The following is a 22587-nucleotide window of genomic DNA, read 5'->3' as shown; positions in this document are numbered from 1 at the left end:
ATTCAGAAGTAATTACTTCACATTCATATAATTACAATAATAAACTTTTACTGTTCAAAAGAAAACCGCTGCAACACTTGTCTTGTGGTAAAAAAGAAAAAGGTGAGTAGTATTGTTGATTGTATTGTTTAACAAAAATAAATGTTAACAAATTAATTAAATTGTGTTGAATTGATAACATTGTTTCATCATGCAAAATAGATTTTGGATTTAAAATTCTATTAATGTGCCTTATTTTTGGTGCTTTTGTTATGGGGGTCATTTTTGACCCGTAGGACAAAGGGAGTAAACAGAATGTTAAGATCGCACGAGGGTTAAATCAGTTTTTTGTTTTACTTCTCAGTCACATTTGTACTCAAGATCCCCATCAGTATCCCATTAGATACTCAAGTTAAAGACTGTATTCAGGCAGGTTTAATTTCTGTGGATTTCAGTGTTTTTGCAGTTCTGTCATGTAGAATATTGAGTTTAGCTTTTACATTTTTGACGATTCCATGTATGACTTGATATAAACTATTTTACATTTTAAAGCAGTGTATTTTTTTTTCCATAAATTGCTGGATTTCAGATGACGTAGCACCGATGCCATGAAATGCAGATGAGGGTCAGGAAGTAAATGCAGCACATTTAGTTCTGTTGATCCAGAATGAAAATGCCTAAATTCTGTCCTGTTCCTGATAGATATTTTTTGTGAACAAACATAAAAGAACCACAGACAACGTACATGAATTTTATGGCCAAACTTTTGCAAAAGGAGAAGACTCATCAAACTGCTCCTCCGAGTCGTTCACAGAGCGTTCTGCCCTCTCTTTGCTAGAGCAGAACTTTTATTTGGGAAAACAAAAGTGAGAAAAGATGAACAACCAAAACAAATGGCAAGCTGTAACACACAGATCACCAAGCTCTTTCCCTTGAGGGCGATTTCTTCCAAAGGGGACGGGAACAGTCAGTTCTCAGGAACACAGATGTTCAACACGGCAATCAAAAAGTTTTAGCACAGCACGTCACTACTGATTAACATTAGACTGAATAATGAGCTAAAGTAATAATAAAAATTTTAACACAAAATTTTTTTACAGTTCCAACTGTTCTAATAGAGACAAAAACTTATCTTTGTGCTTTGAAGGTGGTTTATCACAAGGGAGTTGATTTACAAAAAACTCAGAAAATAAAAGTGGATCAACAATCTACATCTAAAACCGGGAGGTGCAGAAACTAACATTGCCAGAGTTTTCAGCCCCCACTTTCTAGTAGGTAATGATGGCATTGTTTAAATTGTATTTTCAGATGTTTTACTTAGAAAGACAAACATTTATATACAGGCAGGTGCAGAGGGAGTCTGGCGGGGGCTTCAGCCCCTGCCCCTTTTACCCTTGATGCTCCTATAACCCTTATTGAGTTTTATTTTATTTTAGTTTTTTACTTTTTTAGTCTTTTTAACAGGAGGCTTTCTTGTGCCTCTCAAAATAATATTTAGCAAAATGTATGCTATTCTGACAGCGTATGGTAATCTGATAGAACAATGGCTCTCAGTGACACTGCAGTCCTGTCTAATAAGTAAAGAGCCGTTCAGAAGAATCGGACTGTTCCTGAATATCACGTCACTATATTGCAGACTTTTGGTCACAGTGTTGTTCCATATTTGCGACAAGCCAGTCAACAGCTCCGCACAATAATTCAGGCAGTGAGTGACTTTTTTTTCATCACAAATGCTTACGTGTCTCTGTACAGCTAGCTTTGCTAACATCACGTCAACGGAGCTTACCTTCTTTGAGCTACTTTTCTAAGTGACGACAAAAGTTAGACGTAGTCCCCACCGTCTGTGAAAGCGAAGCGCTGCTGAGTTAGCTGTGGCCATCGGATTTCCTATGATTTATGCAGCGCTTTTCTATTACTGACCATTAGACAGACATCTTCTGCTGCTGAGAGGAAGCTACTGCGCATGTCTTGGAGCGCCGCGCGCGAGTGAAAGGTGTTGGGTGGAAGGGGGGGGGTTAACAAACATGTTATTGATTGGATTTTAATCGGTGCGTTTTGCATCCACTGAAAACAAAGATGTTAACAAATAAACTGGACCGTATGCTGTACGTTTAGTGATATTTTCACAGTTGCGGTCTTGACTGGACTTGAAGTAAAATGCCGAGTTCTCAGCGCGCGAAACCGAGACCATCAAAAAATGGTCTCGAGACCAAGACTGATCTCGAGTACTACAACACATCTCGAGTACTGCTGTGAAACACAGCAGTCATTGTTGAAATACTGTTGTGAAAATCTGTTTCTACCAGCTCTACATAACCAAAGATATTTTCTCAACCATCCAAATGTTCAGAATCACGTGATCCAATCCCTTTCATGCCTGTCATGGCACATTTGTATAAAATGAAGCACAGACCAGAACCAGGTTAGTATGACACATATTGTGAAATAGATGTTTAAGGTTTGCAGCAGGAAACCAGGTTCATAACAGTATATTCATATTTCATACAGCTGCAAAGTGACTTTTGTTTCTTAGCAGGGAGGAGCTTCAGTTAAACACTTTTTGTTCCTTTGGGAGACGTCACAGTGTTTTCTCTGTTATTTTTATTTCTAACATATTTTCTTCGTATATTTTTAAATGAGTCGTTAATATCTCTTTCCTCAGGTATGATGATACAAGCAAATATATTTTATTGTCTTTGTTGCTTTAATTAAAGTTTTCTGTCTTCTTGCATCTCGGCTCTTCAGTGACCTTTCATGTTTTCACTTGTTTCAATGGAAACATGAACCTTTATTCAGAAGACAGTTATTATCAATCTTTTCAAGTCAAAACAACATTTCACTGTGTTTCTCTAAAATTTATTCATTTGCTGTTACACTTTAAAACAGAATCACAACCTTCAAAACTACAACCTTGTAATGTTTGTAAACTGTTTTACAAACTAAAACAATCATACTCAAAAATGTCGTTATACATACCAATATGGTCCTTCTGTAAGATTAAATACCTTTTGATAACTGACTACAAGCTCACATTTCTTAAACATTTTTTTTTTTAAGAATGAAGTAATATTCTAAACATTAATGCTGTTCTTGAATTAGCTGCAGAAAATCCTCACAACAGAAATAAAAGGCTTGGAAACATCTCTGTGTTTGTGTAATTATTTTAATACTGTGTTTCACTCACTGAAATATATTAACCTTTTATTAATGTTGTAAAAAATATTTAATATAATTGAATCTTGAGAGGAGGCTCAAAGCGCAAAATTCAATGCGGAACTAAACATCGTTTACAGTTTCTTCAGTACAACCAAAGTGAAACACCGAAACCTACGGCGCACACGAGGTAGCATTAGCTCCTCTTGGAAGGTAGTTTGGAAACAGGTTTGTCGTTTTCGGTAAATATTTCCGTGTTTTCAGTAAAAATGTCTTCAGTTCAGCCTCAGAGAGAGTTTATGAACGAGCAGGAAACTCCTGCTGGAGAAACATTGAAAGAGTTTAAGGAAATCAACGTCAAGATCGAGGAAGAGATGGAGGATCAGCGCAGACCGCTGGATTTTACCAGGATACCGAAGATAATTTTACACCGGATAGGTACGAAACACCTTCACGTTTTTCTGATTAGTCAGGTTAAAGAGTTTTTAGACATATAAATAATAGGTATGTTCGGAAAGCTTTTTAAAGAATCCGCTCAAATTGTAAACATTAAATAAAATGATGAACTTTGACCTGAATTATAATATCTAAATTATAGTAAACTATAAGTTACTTAGTTTTAATTAGGTTTGTGTGTAATCTATTTGTTTATGTTTAGCTTTTGTTTAGGTCAGATTATAATTTATATTTTGTATTAATTCTTTAAATATATAACTAAATATATTGTTTATTAAATAAAGTTTCATTTTATAAAATTCTGTATTATTACCTTAGAATCCTTTTAGCTTTTAATTTAATGACTGATTATATAAAATAGTTTATGAAACCTTCAGGTCTTAAAATTCAATATTTTTATTTTGACATTTCCTCAAATGAGGCCTGTCTTCAAACTTATGTTGTATAGATTATTCAACCCTGAACATACATATTTTACACTAACAGATGATAGAAATATTGTTTTGAGGTTGGAAAAACAGATATTTTATTATTTATTTATTAAAGTTGAAAAGCTTTATGTTCCTTTTTAATGAGAAACCCAGGGGTTTTCCCAGTGTATTTTTGGAAAGCTGCCTTTAATTAGTCTTAATTACTCCTATCTATGCCACCAAACAGGAATTGGCTTTAACTTCTGTCACGAAGGTTTGGTTTCTGCCAAAGTATCGATTTTTCATCTGCGAGTATCGATCCGTTAAACCATAGGGGTCCATAGCCTTATAGCTCTTTTTAACGTTTAGTTTGTTACGACGTAGCAGCAAGACTCCGCCTCCCTCAGTCTCACTTTCAACTTGAGCTTAAAGTGCACATTATGTGAGAGGGAATGAGCGTCCAAATGTACGAAACTTAACATTAGATTCCTGTGTTTTTGGAAATGTAAAATCTTCAATAAATAACGATGGGCTGTATTTTGTTGCTGAGAAACGAAGTAAAGTTGCGCAAGTAACCGTGAAAGAGAAGCGGAACGGAGTAGCGGCGCGAACGGAGCAGCTGCAAAAGCGGTGACATCGCAAAATTAATGCAAATTTCGACTGGTAGCATTCACTTCATAATTAGTTTTTAGCTTAGGGGTTTCTGCTCTGTATATAAAGGACCTGAAGAATGAACATGGGTTGATAACATCCGAAGCGGGCGTGCAGCGGCGCTGTGTTTTGAGCAGGAAAAAAACCCAGCCGGAATCCGCGGCGCAGTGAGGATTTCCATGGTAACAATGGCTGATCGATCATTCTTATTAGAAACAGACAAAGAGTATCAGAGACTGAGAGAACGATGAGATCCTGGCATTCTGAGAGGCAGCAACTCAGAGATCCAAGCAGGGGAATAGCGGCGCTGCGTAGCAGCAGGGAGTCGATCACTACGGGGTGAGGCGGAGCCACTACTTTAGCAGTTAGAAGAAAGCAGCTTACAGCCACGGCTAACTCCGGGAACCAAGGTAGAAAAGCCTGTTTCCTTATAGTCCAAAAGACTGCAATGTGGCTGCATTTTTACTCCAAAACGCAGTCAGTGTCTAAAAGAAGAAACATAAGTGCAATCAATCATTTGCATATTGAGATTCTACAGAGGTGATAATCACCCCACTCTGCTCCTGGATTACCGTTTAAATTTTTGAATTTTATGTCAAATCCACATGAATTAAATGACAGAAACTAATTCTCTCACTGCATCTTTGATTCATTTTGTCCAGCTGCAGACTGGACAAAAGTCTGCAGCTGGACAGACTGCACTGTCCAGCTGACAGAGTCTGATTGGACTCTGTCAGATCTGTCAACTACACAATACCTGAGTATTGTGTAGTTGGTGTTTTTAATCAGTTTTCAGTAAACTAAATTCAAGTCTATGGAACACAAAATGTCACTAAAGTCACTCTGTCCTTCTAAAATCTTTCAGAAAATCGTAAAAATGCACTGAATCGTAGTGAATTGTATCGCTCAACAAATATTGTGATACATATTGTATCGTGACCAGAATATCGTATATCGTATCGTGAAATTATTGTATCACTACACCCCTATTTATAACCATGTTTGATTTGTGAAACTTTAATAAAGGTTGATTTATATATATTCAGTGATTAAAGTGAAGGAATCATTCTCTTACTCGCATTTAAAAGCTTTTGTTTTGTCTTTTTGTGCAGATCTCTCACAGTGCTGGGTGTGTAAAGAGGAGGAGGTTCTGAATGAATTCAGCTACCAGGACAGGAAGTCCAGTTCACATAAAGAAGAACCAGAACATGACAAGTTCAAAGAGGAAGAGAAGCCACTCTGCATCAGTCAGGATGAAGAGCAGCTTGTGGTGAAACAGGAGACTGATGACATTTTGGTGAATCCTCCTAATGTGCAAAGAATCCACAATGAATCAGAACCACAGAGGAACCGACTCATCTCTCATGGTTCTGCTGAGGATGAGAACCAGGATCAGGAAGGAAGCAATTCTGAAGACCCAGGAAAAAAGAGAAAGAAAGAACAGAAACATGACAAAAGATGCCAGAAAGGTAAAACTGATTGTTCACACCAAAAAATGCACTTAAAAGCTCAAAGAGTCCAAAAATTATATTCTTGTAAAGTTTGTGATAAAACCTTCTCTCATAGCGTTTGCTTGACCAGACACATAAAAACTCACATGGGTAAGAAGCCTTTCACATTTTCAAGCTGTGGGAAAAGTTTCAATCAAAAGAATAGTTTAATTTATCACATGAAGATTCACACAGGGCTTTCTCTTTTTAAACTTTGCTTCTATGAAATTAGCAACATAACATCATAACATAGCAGATAGATGGTCATAAAATTTATCAACAGCTGTATGACATCCTGACTTAGCAACCAGTCAGACCATCATCAAGGAACAGGAGGCGTGTTTCATAGTGGACTGCAGTCAACTACACTGTGAAACCATGACAATCAATCAATCAATCAAATTTTATTTGTATTGCATATTTCAGCAGCAAGGCATTTCAAAGTGCTTCACATAATTAAAATAAAAACATTAAAGAGATTAAAAGAAAAAGATTAAAAAGGTAAAAACATCAAAGACATCAAAACCTGCACTCTAATCCTAATTTAGCCATAAGCAACTCTAAACAGGTGGTTTTTAAGTTGAGATTTAAAGGCACTCAGTGTTTCAGCTGTTTTACTATTTTCTGGAAGTTTGTTCCAAATCTGTGGTGCATAGAAACTGAATGCTGCTTCTCCTCGTTTGGTTCTGGTTCTGGGGATGCAAAGCAGAGCAGAACCAGAAGATCTGAGGGGTCTAGACGGTTGGTACAACAATAACAGATCTTTAAAGTATTGTGGTGCTAAACCGTTCAGTGATTTATAAACTAACATCAGTATTTTAAAGTCTATTCTTTGAGCTACAGGGAGCCAGTGTAGGGACTTTAAAACTGGTGTTATGTGCTCTATCTTCCTGGTTTTAGTGAGAACAGCAGCAGCAGCTTCTGGATCAACTGCAGCTGTTTGATTGATTTATTAGTCAGACCTGTGAAGACGCTGTTGCAGTAATCAATACGGCTAAAGATAAACACATGGATTTGTTTCTCTAGATCGTACTGAGACATCAGTCCTCTAATCCTGGAGATGTTCTTCAGGTGATAGAAGGCCGACTTTGTGACTGTTTTAATGTGGTCACTCCTTTTTACCGGGTAGAAACTGCTAATCTGAACTTTTCCTCAGTCAGTCCCTGGTCTCTCTCATAATCATCCTCCTCCGATGATAATAAAACCCCTGAACCGCTAATTCAGTTTACGTTTTCGCTTTAGGCCTTTTATGTCACTCTTGAATGTGATGTACATGTTGTAGCTACATGGAGGAAGAAAATATTTTGTAATATTTGTCAGGAAGCCACTAAGTTAAGCTATCACCATCTTGTTTGCTCACCTGGAGGTCTATAGTATCATATTTTGACTTATATCTAGTTCCAGTCTGAATAGAAGAACCTCATTGGTTGAGTCAATGTTCATTCTTGTAAGATTGGAATTTTAAAACAACCCAACAAAATCCTTTTTTGATACATCAGCAGGTTAAAGTGAAGGACTCCTTTTCTGATTGACATTTAAAAGCTTTTGTGTTTTTGTCCAGATCTCCCACAATGCTGTGTGTGTAAAGAGGAGGAGGGTCTCAATGAAACAGAACCACAGAGGAACCAACTCATCTCTCATGGCTCTCCAGAAGCTGAGAACCAGGATCAGGAAGGAATCAATTCTGAAGACCCAGGAAAAAAGAGAACGGAAGAACAAAAACAAAAGAAGAAATATGAGAAAACCAAACAGCAGAAAGGCAGAAGTGACACTTCAAAACAAAAGCACAAGAAAGATCACCCAGGGCAAAAATCATATTCTTGTAAAATTTGTGACAAAATGTTTTCTCAAAACGGTCACATGATGAGTCACATGAGAATTCACACAGGTGAGAAGCCTTTCTCATGTGGAACCTGTGGAAAAAGCTTCTCTCAAAAACGTACTTTAAATGATCATATGAAAATTCATACAGGTGAGAAGCCTTTCTCTTGTGAGGCCTGTGGAAAAAGCTTCTCTCAAAAACATACTTTAAATGATCATATGAAAATTCATACAGGTGAGAAGCCTTTCTCTTGTGAGACCTGTGGAAAAGGTTTCTCTCTAAAACATTCTTTAAATTATCATATGAAAATTCATACAGGTGAGAAGCCTTTCTCTTGTGGAACCTGTGGAAAAAGTTTTGCTCGAAAAGATACTTTAAATTTACATATGAAAATTCATACAGGTGAGAAGCCTTTCTCATGTGGACCCTGTGGAAAAAGATTCTCTCAAAAAGGAAAATTAAAGGTCCACATGAGAATTCACACAGGTGACAAGCCTTTCTCCTGTGGAACCTGTGGAAAGAGTTTCTCTCGAAATGACACTCTATATGGTCATATGATTGTTCATACAGGTGAGAAGCATTTCTCTTGTGGGACCTGTGGAAAGAGCTACAGTCATAGAAGGTCGTTACGTCATCATATGAGGACTCACTCAGAGTAGAAGTCTTGGGAACAAATCACATCAGATCGTTTTTGGCATCAGTTCGAATGGAAAATCTCGTATGTTGTCAATATCAAGTAGAAAATGTTAAAGTAAACAGATTGTTGCAGGCTGCTAGTGATTCACTGTGACTGTCTTTTCTCTCTTGCTCTCAGTGAAGACGGACGCTTTTTTCCTCTGCTCCCTCCCTGCCCATGCTTGCTCTGTTTTTGTCCAGTCTTTTTCTCTCTTTTTGGAACCTTTATTTGGACATCCTCCTAGTATATATATAATTTATCTGATCAACCAATTTCTCAATGCAATTGTTAAAATTTTTGACGAGAAGTCTGGGAAATGGAGAGAAATCTTTTCTCCCGTCGGGACACACCCAGCGGGATTCACCTAGGATTTATTCATGACAACAGGATTTCTGCTGTTTGGAGCTTGTGGATTCTTGGCTTATCGACATATTTGTTACAAACTTGGTCTAACTAGCGAAGACTCGGACTGTTGGTGTGGACAGACACGCAGGTTGGATGTGAGTCTTGCGGAGACTCCTCAGCCCTGCTAAGGACTCTAAAACTCACTAATGGGATAGAATCGATCTTGGAGAAGTTGCTAGTTTTGGTGCAGTGGAACGACCAAACTAATTTGGATGATTGGGAACTGATTATAATTGGGAACTGAATGTATCGGGGAGACTTTAGGGAAGATTGAAATTCATAATATACCCAACCTAAGACATTCTGTATCTGAATTGGCTTCCCCTGTGTGGCCTTGGAAGGGCAGCATGTTTCCAATCTCCTTGAAGATATGTAAACATAACGCTCGTTCCCACTTCACCCCCTCCTTTTATCCATGCAGCTGTGGAGTTGATCGCTCCCAAAGACATTCCTTGATAACATCTTATCAGACTTCTGCTGGGAAGTTGAGCAACATGGTTTTATTGCCCTTTGACGTCACTGCCTTCACGCATATCTTTGTTTTGTCCTTTGTTTTGTCTAAATGTTGCCTTTTGCTGTAATGTGTCCTTTAATATTTTCTATTTTATTTTAGTTAGAAACTGTTAACTCAGAACAGAAATTAGAACTTTTTAGTTTATATTTTAGAAACTATAGAGTACTCCCTATTTAACCCAGAAAAGGTTTATTTTAGTTTATTAGTAATATTCGAAATTGTGGAGTACGCACTATTTAGATCAATATTAAACAGCCCAGAAATGGAATCAGAATCAGAATAACTACAAACTTAGAGTCCAGAAATACTTGACAGGAACAGTCACTACTTAGTTATTTTTTACTACTATGACTTACTTTTAACCCAGAGAAGGATTTAAAACAAACTTGGAATTTAGCTCGAGAAACTTTGAAGTGCTTACTTTTAACCCAGAAAAGAAATTTGATTTTTATTTTATCAGAAACTGTAGAATACTCAGTATTTAGATGCAGAGACCAGAAGCCCAGAGGAAACTTCTGGATCAACATTGTTAGACTATTTTTCAGACTCCTGTTCTCTCAACCCAGAAATGAAATTAGCCCAGAGGAAACTTAGCAGCCCTGAACTTACATACTTTAGATCAACAATACTTTTTCTTCCTTTGCTCATTCCTTTTCTTTTTGTTTGTATTTCCTTTTATCTCTTGCAAAGCACTTTGAATTGCCTTGTTGCTTAAAACGTGCTATATAAATAAAATTGCCTTTACCTTTCAGTGTCTGACCAAGATAAACCTGAGGTCTACTTTTGCCTACCAGCTTTGTTCTTCTTAATCCAATTTTTTTTAGTTTTACTTCTCAGTCGTATTTGTGCTTCGGATCCCCATCAGTATCCCGTTAGATACTGAAGTTAGAGGGCCACACATTCAGCAGGATTCATTTCTGTGCCTTTCAGTTTTTATGAATTTCTGTACTATGTAGAATAATTTAGTTTAGCTTATACATTTGTGACGTTTCCATGTATGACTGAATTTTAAATACTTTACATATGAAAGTAGTGAAATGTTTTGTTTTTCCATAAATTGAACTCTGATTGTTTGAAAAAATCTGAAAAATGATTTTGATATGGTCATATTTTGATTTAAAACTAACCACAAAGGTTTTTAGTTTTCCAAATTTGTGTCATTGTTATACTTTGCTATTTTATTGAAGTAAAGTATTTTATTGAAAATGTATGTTAAAATATACACTGGTATTTTGAGCAGAATATGCTTTTAATGTTGATTTGAATAAATATTGATGGATTATTCAGTGATTGTCGTCATTAACTGTTATATTTTTAAATGTCAGCTTTAAGTAAAGCACCTACAGATCCTTGGAATAACATAATAATAAGGAAAACATGAGTTATTTTACACAAATTGAGATTTTTCATTTCTTCAATAGCAGAATTAGACATTCTAAAAAAGGTCACATTAATTACATTTTTAAAAATTTAAAGTATTTTTTAATTAGTGTGAGTTATTATTCTAATCTCAAATATAATGTTTTCATTAGTCATTAATTCTGCATTGACAGAGAAAATACATCTTTATGGACATTTCATGCATCTTTCATTTACTGTATCCAGAGATAACACTGCAGACGATCTCCAACACTGTAATGTGACACAAAAACAAACCAGAAATTTCTTTCAAATTCTAAGGATATTTAAAATAAAGTCAAAAGTCCATAAATTAGTCGACTCGCCCAAAGCCTTCTGTTGTTAAGAGCTTTGGATTTCTGATCCTTTTCAGTTTTGTTGACCTCAGTCAATTTGGTTTCCTTCTTTCTGATCTTGATGAATCTTTAGGCTCCTACTTGTCTCTTCAGTGACCTTTCATGTTGTCACTTCATTGTAAGGCAGGATGGGCCTTTTATCAATATAATCAATTATTACCAAGTCAAAGCAACACATCTCTGTTCCTCTAAAATATAAAATAATTCACTGTTTAACTTAACAGTTGAATCTCATTCTAAACAACTACAGCCTGATATAAAACAGACTGTTTTACAAATTAAAACGATATTCAAAAAAAAAATTACAATATACGTTCCAGTATGGTTCTTTTGTAAAATTCCATGTACCTTTGATAACTGACTCCAAATACATGTTTCTTTTTTTTTTTATTAGGCTGATGAAATATTCTCATCATAAATGACTTTGATGTGAAGGTTGCCTAAAAAGGTTTAGGTAACCTTTTATGCCTAAAACCTTTAGACAAAGATGGTTTTCATACCTTTTATGCTTAATTATGTTATGAAAGGTATGAAGACATCCATCTTTGTTTAATTATTATATATACAGTTTGTGTTTGTTCAGAGGAAATTCAAAGCGGAAAATTCAATGCGGAACTAAACTTCGTTCACAGTTTCTTCAGTACAGCCAAAGTGAAACACGGACATCTACGGCGCACACGAGGTAGCATTAGCTCCTCTTGAAAGGTAGTTTGGAAACAGGTTTGTCGTTTTCGGTAAATATTTCCGTGTTTTCAGTAAAAATGTCTTCAGTTCAGCCTCAGAGAGAGTTTATGAACGAGCAGGAAACTCCTGCTGGAGAAACATTGACAGAGTTTAAAGAAATCAACGTCAAGATCGAGGAAGAGATGGAGGATCAGCGCAGACTGATGGATTTTACCAGGATACCGAAGATCATCTTACACCGGATAGGTACGAAACACCTTCACGTTTTTCTGATTAGTCAGGTTAAAGAGAGTTTTTAGACATATAAATAATAGTTATGTTCGGAAAGCTATTTTAACACAGAGTCATCTTGCTTTCTCTCCTGGAGATCCATAGAATGTTTTGACTGATTTCTAGATCCCTTCCAGTCAGAAAGACTACAGTGGTTAAGTTATAAATTTCTAATTTTAGTCTTTGGATCTCTTGAAAAGGCTTTAAGTGATCAATGTGAAGGAATCATTCTCTTACTCGCATTTAAAAGCTTTTGTTTTGTCTTTTTGTGCAGATCTCCCACAGTGCTGGGTGTGTAAAGAGGAGGAGGTTCTGAATGAATTCAGCTACCAGGACAGGAAGTCCAGTTCATATAAAGAAGAACCAGAACATCAAGAGTTCAAAGAGGAAGAGAAGCCACTCTGCATCAGTCAGGATGAAGAGCAGCTTGTGGTGAAACAGGAGACTGATGACATTTTGGTGAATCCTCCTAATGTGCAAAGAATCCACAATAAATCAGAACCACAGAGGAACCAACTCATCTCTCATGGTTCTGCTGAGGATGAGAACCAGGATCAGGAAGGTAGCAATTCTGAAGACCCAGGAAAAAAGAGAAAGAAAGAACAGAAACACGACAAAAGATGCCAGAAAGGTAAAACTGATTGTTCACACCAAAAAATGCACTTAAAAGCTCAACGAGTCCAAAAATTCTATTCTTGTAAAGTTTGTGATAAAACCTTCTCTCATAGCGTTTGCTTGACCAGACACATAAAAACTCACATGGGTAAGAAGCCTTTCACATTTTCAAGCTGTGGGAAAAGTTTCAATCAAAAGAATAGTTTATTTTATCACATGAAGATTCACACAGGGCTTTCTCTTGTTAAACTTTGCTTCTATTAAATTAGCAACATAACATCGTAACATAGCAGATAGATGGTCATAAAATTTATCAACAGCTGTATGACATCCTGACTTAGCAACCAGTCAGACCATCATCAAGGAACAGGAGGCGTGTTTCATAGTGGACTGCAGTCAACTACACTGTGAAACCATGACGATGCATTTATATCCATCCAGTTATCACTAAAAACAATTTATTGACTTAAATTAGCTGCTGCAACTTGACACAAGCTGCAGCAATCTGCTACTGGCACCTAGGACGGGTCACATTTCCCAGTAGCACAGGTTTCCTGACCAGCCAAAGTCCTTCTGCAACCTGGCACGGGGTGCCTCGACACACAATCAGCTGTCACCGGAAGTACCACTGCATCCCCCGGCAGGTGCCAGTACAAGCAGTAGGCAGGTGCCGAAGCCAGTGGTACCAATGACACCTGTTATATATTCAACCAATTCAAAGACGAAAGGAGTCGGCTGGATTATTCAGATGAACTGCAGTGAATAAATAGGATGAATGAATCATACATAATGATATACGACAGACTGTAGGACATAGGCACCGGAATAGGAGTGGCCATTGGCCCCCCTTTTACGGCAGGGGTGGAAATAAAATTTTTCCAGCCACTGTTTGTTTCTTTTGATTACAAACCCCACAAGAACAAGCAAATTATATAAAATATATGATTTATTCTTAACTCTATGAAAACCGATTTACTGACATCAAGTTTCCCTTACACATGTACTTGCATAATAATTTAACATAAGCATGGACACCTTGTACTGCAATAAGTTCATTAGATGTAATTACTAACGGCAAACTTCTAGTGTGCCGTGAGTGATCATCAGGTGTGACCTGACTGGAAATGACCAAATTTCACATACGGAACCGTGTTTTCCAGACTACAAACTGCTACTTTTTCCTAAGCTTTGAACCAGGCGTCTTGTAGCCCGGTGCGGCTTTTCTGTGTATTTTTCGTCAACCTCCAGGGGGCTCTTTAGCAGCAAGTGAATCATTCAAAGTCACAATTGGAAATCATAGAAGAACGCGCTAATTTTCATTTGGAACAACCACATGCTAGCAGCAGGCACGACAGAGAAATGTTTTCAAACTCTTATGATGCAGCTTTTAAGTTGAGGGTTATCGATCTGGCAGTACAGGTGGGAAATAGAGCCGCTGCACTTAAGCTCGGCGTGAACGAAACCATGGTTCGGCTTTGGAGACGGAGTGCTGCGTCCTTAATATACCTCTAGAACCCGACGGACCCACCGGTGGGTCCAGCTGCCACGTGACCTCGGCTCGCTCTGTAAACAAAGGCTCCACGTGCCTTTACAAAAATCTTTTTTTATTATCCACTAAAAGAGGCTTTAATCTTTCAAAAACTATTCCGCATAAAGGTTTTGCCCAAAATGTTAAGATTTTAGAGCTATTTAAAAACAGCTGATGAGATATAAAGATTTTCCGGGCGATGACGCAACTGCCCGGAAAACACCCTATCGGCTGATCATCACGGCCATTTTGTGGCTTCACGAGACAGAGGAAAGACTCTCAGATCATGGCACAAGATGTCGGCTATGCAAAATCATGACGTATTTTCCGGAACCCAATCTAAATGTCTGCGCTCTCCGAGTGCTGAGCATTCACTGAGCGCACACACACCACAAACTCTAACTAACATACTTGCTATATAAAAAAACCTATCGAAACACTCTTAGTAAAATCCACAGCATCAATTTCCCTAGTCTCTTGCTGTATCAATTACCATTTTTTTGACATTTCTGTTGTAAATAGTTTAATTATTTTCAAAATACTTGCAGAAAAAAGAGAGGAAAATGCCATTTCCCAACGGCAATTCAGAGAGAAACTCATGGAGGAGCTCATACTGGAGTCTAAAGGAGAAACAGCTTGTCCTCAGCGAAGCACATCATTTTCGGCTCAACCCGGTGCATTCAAATGCCCGGGGTCAGTTCCCAGATACTTTGGGGGAACAGCAGAGGAAAAGCGAAGGATTTGTGTGTGGTGCAAGCAGAAAGGCAGAAAGACAAAAACACCACTGTACTGTCCCAAATGTAACGTTGCCCTCTGTCTTCAGCCAAAAAGAAATTGCTTTGAGGACTACCACAAAAACTTGTAGTTTGTGGTCTTTTTTTCAACTTTTTTTTTTTTTGGTGGTGATGGTGGTCTTGGATTTTCAAAATTGTTTATTTGCTCTTGGAAATTACTTCAAATAGTATTTTTGACTGTTTTACCTTGTCTCACTAAAAGTTTTCTATTTGGAGTCAAAGAAAGAGCTTTCAGTTCATCATTATTACATATTTACATTACATATTATACTGTGCACAATGCTACATTTTGCATATAAATGGGGTAAATGTCATGACCAATGGTTATATGTAGAAAGTGTCATTAGATGGTAATAAGCTATTTAATTTTAACAAACCCCCAGTATTGATGTAAAAAACACATTTGTCACAGTTTGGTGACATTTTTGGATAAATGTGCCAAAATGGCCTCTGCCTAAGAAATTTCTCACTAATACCATTCTAAAATAAATATGATTCATCTGATTGAGTCCAAATTTGGTATACTTTTACACAACATTTAGATTTAAAAGTCTGTACTACTTTTTTGTGCTATAAATAATATTTTAGTAGTGTTTTGCAATGTTATTTCAAAGAAAATTTTGGCGAGGTTCAAAAAATGCAAAATATTTTGTATTTTGTCCCTAATATTTCAGGCAGGGTCAAAGCTACAATGGTGCTGACACCAGAAAACCATTCTATGACATCTTACCTTTACAGACGTACCAAAAGTTTCTTCTTTAATCTAATAGCTGTGAGGTTATAAGTGATTTTCTTTTGTGTGTTTTTGTCAGGCAGAAATTTATTTATACCCCCATGAGGGTGTCCAGCAGATTTATTAGGACGCAGCGCTCTGCTGGGTCCTTATGGACAACCAAGAGCAGCAGAGGTACCAGCTTCTTATAGCCCGGTGCGGCTTATATACGAGATATATACATTTCCAGGTTTGTTTTTTGTTTTTGTTTTTTTTTTTGAAGGTGCGGCTTATAGTATGGTGTGCTTTATAGTAGGGCTGAAACAATTCCTCGAGTGATTCAAGTACCTCGATTATTAAAATTCCTCGAGGAAAATTGACCTTCCTCGAAGTTTCGTTAATTTATGTTTTATCATTTAGCGCACCGTGTTTCAGCCGGAACATTATTTGCGTTACGCGGAGCTCTGACTTCCGCCTCTGAGTTGTTGACGGAAGCTACGTGTTAGCGGCATAACGTCCAATCTTCAAGTTCGTCCCGCGGGGATTTTACTGATTGGTGATAATTCCGGGTTTTTTATCGTTTTTGTGGGACCAATAAACATCTTTAAAATGACCGGCGCGATGCCGGGAGTTCGGCAGCCTTTCTGCTCCGGAGCTGCTGGTTGAACGGCGGGAAGAAGCTGAGGAGGATTTATACAGGTGAGCGGAGAGACTGAACAAGGCGGGCGGCTGAGGGTTGATGCTTACAGGGTAAGAGCAGCTTTACGGACAAACCGCACAATAAACTTATATTATCCCGGTCTGAACAAACGGGAGGCGGAACATGGCTGGTAGATGAGTTTCTGAACGGAGGAGCCGTAAATATCCCGTATTGCTCCCCCGGTCTACAAAAAAGTAACTGGTAGAGAAGCTCAAATGTGGAAAAAATAGACTGATGTTGATATCCGATAGTAACACTGGTGTTATGGAAGATTTACCAATATTTTATTTCATAATTGTTTTTATCCGATTACTCGATTAATCGTAAGAAAAATCTATAGATTACTCGATTACTAAAATAATCGTTTACAACAGCCCTACTTTATAGTCTGGAAAATACCGTAATTGGTTTTAAAAGATTTTTTGAAAATGAATTATCTGCAAATAATGCCATCTTCGAGAGTCTGCTGTAGTAGTGACTAGCGGCGTAATCATGTAATTTTCTTACCACTAGATGGCAGTAGGTACTGAGCATTTTACATTAAAATGAGAGAATTAGTGATGTATGAATGTTGCAGGTAGCAGTGAGAGCATCGTATCTAGCAAGACTGACGACAGTGATGGAAAAGACAGAGAAGCTCAGCAGTAGTTGGAAAGAACATGGGTCCATTTCCCACAACATGTCTGTGTGAAGTGAGCTTCTCCAGCCTTGCTACTATAAAAACTAAAACCAGAGAGAAACAGAGTTGTTGAGGAAAAACTTTGCCTTTCTTCAATTTCTGCCAGGAAATCAGCTGTTTTCATCCAAACATGTACAGGTTTCACATCAGGTGGGTAAAATATACAGATATTGACATTTTGTACATGCAACTCTTCATATTGTAACAGTGAATATGAAGTGAAATCTTTTCCAAATAATATTGCTTCTTTCAGAATAAGAATTATTTTCTGTATTCCAGCTATAATAATGCTTGTGGATTAGTTTGTAAAACACTATAAATTTTTCTACAACTTTAAATTTAACACCACCGTGTTGTGGTTGTGTTCAGGTGTATTTTTGAAGTGGACATGTTAAGTGCAATTTGAAATAAATGTAAAATATGATCAAAATAAATTTTAGTCTTTGATTCCTATTCAGGACACTTTGATAAGAATGACTATATATGTAATATAGGCGGCTACAGAGTATCTTTGTTTACATTTTCGGTTGGTGGTGTGCCTCGAGATTTTTTAAATTAAAACAATGTACCTTGGCTCAAAAAAGGTTGAAAAACACTGAACTGCACAATCCAAACATTTTTGCAATTATATGTTGAACATTTCCATATTTTGGCTTCAACTCTCCCTGATAGTATTGATTGAAGATGTTTCTAGTCATTTATAAAATATTTTTAAATGGCATCAATAGCTGTTTTCAACTGTTTTAATTGTTTTTCCTTACTTATTACATTTATATTGAAAGTCGCTATTATTAAAATATCTCAGAACGTGTTCATTATTAATTCAATCTGCCATTTCTGTGTTATTCCAGTGGGTTTTTTTTGACTACCTGGAGCTTAGTGTTGATTTCCGCCTCCCGGACTCACACAATCAATCAATCAAATTTTACTTGTATAGCACATTTCAGCAGCAAGGGATTTCAAAGTGCTTTACATAATTAAAATAACAACAGCATGTGACATTGAATAAACAAAGAGAGATTTAGAAAAAGATAAAAACATTAAAACCTCCACCCCTTTTAGGACTTCAGTTAAACATTGTTTAACTGGGACTGTAACCCTCTGGGACTTTAGTCAAAAACACCATTTGACAAGGACTCCAACCTCTAGGTTTTTAGTTGAAACGCCATCAACTGGGACTCTAAACCCCGTAGAACTTTAGATAAACGTCGTTTAACTGGGACGTTCTCCAGGGGGCTTTACATCATTAAAACGGAAACAGTGAGAAAGAGAAATAAAAAGAAATTAATAAATAGATAAAAACATTAAAAACATGGAAGACATCAAAACCCGCACTCTAACCCTAATTTAGCCATAAGCAACTCTGAACAGGCGGGTTTTAAGTTGATATTTAAAGACACTCAGTGTTTCAGCTGTTTTACAGTTTTCTGGAAGTTTGTTCCAAATCTGTGGTGCATAGAAACTAAATGCTGCTTCTCCTCGTTTGGTTCTGGGGATGCAGAGCAGAACCAGAAGATCTGAGGGGTCTAGACCAGGGATGGGCAATCCTGGTCCTCGAGGGCCGGTGTCCTGCAACTCTTAGATGTCTCCCTGGTCCAACACACTTGAATCCAACAGCTGAATCACCTCCTAAGTGCAGTCAGGTTCTCTAGAGTCCTGTTAATGACCTCATTATTTGACTCAGGTGTGTTGAAGTAGAGACACATCTAAAAGTTGTCGGAGACCCTCGAGGCCTGGAGTTGCCCACCCCTGGTCTGGATGATTGGTACAGCAATAACAGATCTTTAATGTATTGTGGTGCTAAACCGTTCAGTGATTTATAAACTAACATCAGTATTTTAAAGTCTATTCTTTGAGCTACAAGGAGCCATTGTAGGGACTTTAAAACTGGTGTTATGTGCTCTATCTTCCTGGTTTTAGTTGATCCAGAGCAGCAGCTTCTGGATCAACTGCAGCTGTTTGATTGATTTTATTAATCAGACCTGTGAAGACGCTGTTGCAGTAATCAATACGGCTAAAGATAAACACATGGATTTGTTTCTCTAGATCGTGCTGAGACATCCAGTCCTCTAATCATGGAGATGTTCTTCAGGTGATAGAAGGCCGACTTTGTGACTGTTTAAATGTGGTCACTCCTTTTTACCGGGTAGAAACGGCTAATCTGAACTTTTCCTCAGTCTGTCCCTGGTCTCTCTCATAATCATCCTCCTCCGATGATAATAAAACCCCTGAACCGCTAATTCAGTTTACGTTTTCGCTTTAGGCCTTTTATGTGACTCTTGAATGTGATATACATGTTGTAGCTACATGGATGAAGAAAATGTTTTGTAATATTTGTCAGGAAGCCACTAAGTTAAGCTATCACCATCTTGTTTGCTCACCTGGAGGTCTATAGTATCATATTTTGACTTATATCTAGTTCCAGTCTGAATAGAAGAACCTCATTGGTTGAGTCAATGTTCATTCTTGTAAGATTGTAATTTCAGAATAACCCAACAAAATCCTGTTTTGATACATCAGCAGGTTAAAGTGAAGGACTCCTTGTCTGATTGACATTTAAAAGCTTTTGTTTTGTGTTTTTGTCCAGATCTCCCACAATGCTGTGTGTGTAAAGAGGAGGAGGGTCTCAATGAAACAGAACCACAGAGGAACCAACTCATCTCTCATGGCTCTCCAGAAGCTGAGAACCAGGATCAGGAAGGAATCAATTCTGAAGACCCAGGAAAAAAGAGAACGGAAGAACAGAAACAAAAGGAGAAATATGAGAAAACCAAACAGCAGAAAGGCAGAAGTGACACTTCAAAACAAAAGCACAAGAAAGATCACCCAGGGCAAAAATCATATTCTTGTAAAATTTGTGACAAAAGGTTTTCTCAAAACGGTCACATGATGAGTCACATGAGAATTCACACAGGTGAGAAGCCTTTCTCATGTGGGACCTGTGGAAAGATTTACAGTGAACGATGGCCTTTAACTCAGCACATGAGAATTCACACAGGTGAGAAGCCTTTCTCTTGCGAGACCTGTGGAAAGAGTTTCATCAAAAGACGTACTTTAAATTGTCACATGAGAATTCACACAGATGAGAAGCCTTTCTCTTGTGAGACCTGTGGAAAAAGCTTCTCTCGAAAAGATACTTTAAATGATCATATGAAAATTCATACAGGTGAGAAGCCTTTCTCTTGTGGGACCTGTGGAAAGAGTTTCATCAAAAGATGTACTTTAAATTGTCACATGAGAATTCACACAGGTGAGAAACCTTTCTCTTGTGACTTCTGTGGAAAGAGTTACAGTAACAGACAGACTTTAACTTGTCACAGTAGAATTCACACAGATGAGAAGCCTTTCTCTTGTGGGACCTGTGGAAAGAGTTACATCAAAAGACGTACTTTAAATTGTCACATGAGAATTCACACAGGTGAGAAACCTTTCTCTTGTGACCTCTGTGGAAAGAGTTACATTAACAGACAGACTTTAACCTGTCACAGGAGAATTCACACAGATGAGAAGCCTTTCTCTTGTGAGACCTGTGGAAAAAGTTTCTCTCGAAAACATACTTTAAATTATCATAAGACAATTCACACAGGTGAGAAACCTTTCTGTTGTGAAACTTGTGGAAAAAGTTTTGCTCGAAAAGATACTTTAAATTTTCATATGAAACTTCATACAAATGAGAAGCCTTTCTCATGTGGACACTGTGGAAAAAGATTCTCTCAAAAGGGAACGTTAAATGTTCACATGAGAATTCACACTGGTGAGAAGCCTTTCTCCTGTGGGACATGTGGAGAATCTTTCTCTCTAAAAGGAAAGTTAAATGTTCACATGAGAATTCACACTGGTGAGAAGCCTTTCTCATGTGGGACATGTGGAAAAACTTTCTCTCAAAAAGGAAAGTTAAATGTTCACATGAGAATTCACACAGGTGAGATGCCTTTCTCCTGTGGGACATGTGGAGAATCTTTCTCTCAAAAAGGAAAGTTAAATGTTCACATGAGAAATCACACAGGTGAGAAGCCTTTCTCTTGTGAGACCTGTGGAAAAAGCTTCTCTCGAAAAGATACTTTAAATGATCATATGAAAATTCATACAGGTGAGAAGCCTTTCTCTTGTGGGACCTGTGGAAAGAGTTACATCAAAAGACGTACTTTAAATTGTCACATGAGAATTCACACAGGTGAGAAACCTTTCTCTTGTGACCTCTGTGGAAAGAGTTACATTAACAGACAGACTTTAACCTGTCACAGGAGAATTCACACAGATGAGAAGCCTTTCTCTTGTGAGACCTGTGGAAAAAGTTTCTCTCGAAAACATACTTTAAATTATCATAAGACAATTCACACAGGTGAGAAGCCTTTCTGTTGTGAAACTTGTGGAAAAAGTTTTGCTCGAAAAGATACTTTAAATTTTCATATGAAACTTCATACAAATGAGAAGCCTTTCTCATGTGGACCCTGTGGAAAAAGATTCTCTCAAAAGGGAACGTTAAATGTTCACATGAGAATTCACACTGGTGAGAAGCCTTTCTCCTGTGGGACATGTGGAGAATCTTTCTCTCAAAAAGGAAAGTTAAATGTTCACATGAGAATTCACACTGGTGAGAAGCCTTTCTCATGTGGGACATGTGGAAAAACTTTCTCTCAAAAAGGAAAGTTAAATGTTCACATGAGAATTCACACAGTTGAGATGCCTTTCTCCTGTGGGACATGTGGAGAATCTTTCTCTCAAAAAGGAAAGTTAAATGTTCACATGAGAAATCACACAGGTGAGAATCCTTTCTCATGTGGGACATGTGGAAAAACTTTCTCTCAAAAAGGAAAGTTAAATGTTCACATGAGAATTCACACAGGTGAGATGCCTTTCTCCTGTGGGACATGTGGAAAATCTTTCTCTCAAAAAGGAAAGTTAAATGTTCACATGAGAAATCACACAGGTGAGAAGCCTTTCTCCTGTGGGACATGTGGAAAAACTTTCTCTCCATAAGGAAAGTTAAATGTTCACATGAGAATTCACACTGGTGACAAGCCTTTCTCTTGTGGAACCTGTGGAAAGAGTTTCTCTCGAAAAGACCATCTATATAGTCATATGATTGTTCATACAGGTAAGAAGCATTTCTCTTGTGGGACCTGTGGAAAGAGCTACAGTCATAGAAGGTTGTTATGTCATCATATGAGGACTCACTCAGAGTAGAAGTCTTGGGAACAAATCACATCAGATCGTTTTTGGCATCAGTTCGAATGGAAAATCTCGTATGTTGTCAATAGCATGTAGAAAATGTTAAAGTGAACAGATTGTTGC

General features: G+C 37.5%; 1 protein-coding gene across 7 annotated transcripts in view; it reads left to right on the top strand.

Moving 5' to 3' along the window:
* The window catches only part of LOC103480890 (uncharacterized), a 134285-nt gene that overhangs the window by 6928 nt on the left and 104770 nt on the right, over positions 1 to 22587 (top strand). For 4 of the 7 annotated variants that reach the window (XR_014084599.1, XM_081599233.1, XM_081599231.1 and 1 more), the window contains exons 1-5: positions 3300 to 3570; positions 5762 to 6118; positions 7701 to 8027; positions 12539 to 12895; positions 19880 to 20206. Coding sequence is in view for 6 of the 7 variants with exons in the window: in XM_081599233.1 (XP_081455359.1) it covers positions 3402 to 3570; positions 5762 to 6118; positions 7701 to 8027; positions 12539 to 12895; positions 19880 to 20206 (1537 nt within the window). In the remaining variant the exon portion in view is untranslated. Of the gene's footprint in view, positions 1 to 3299; positions 3571 to 5761; positions 6119 to 7700; positions 8028 to 11973; positions 12241 to 12538; positions 12896 to 19879; positions 20207 to 22587 lie in introns of those variants that run through there. The other 3 variants (XM_081599232.1, XM_081599234.1, XM_081599235.1) reach the window with 3 other exon arrangements.

Source organism: Poecilia reticulata, chromosome 18, assembly GCF_904066995.2.
Source record: "Poecilia reticulata chromosome 18, P_reticulata-male-v2, whole genome shotgun sequence".
Taxonomy (NCBI): Eukaryota; Metazoa; Chordata; class Actinopteri; order Cyprinodontiformes; family Poeciliidae; genus Poecilia; species Poecilia reticulata.
The sequence above is the reverse complement of the archived record's forward strand: the minus strand, read 5'-3'. Positions and strand labels throughout refer to the sequence as shown.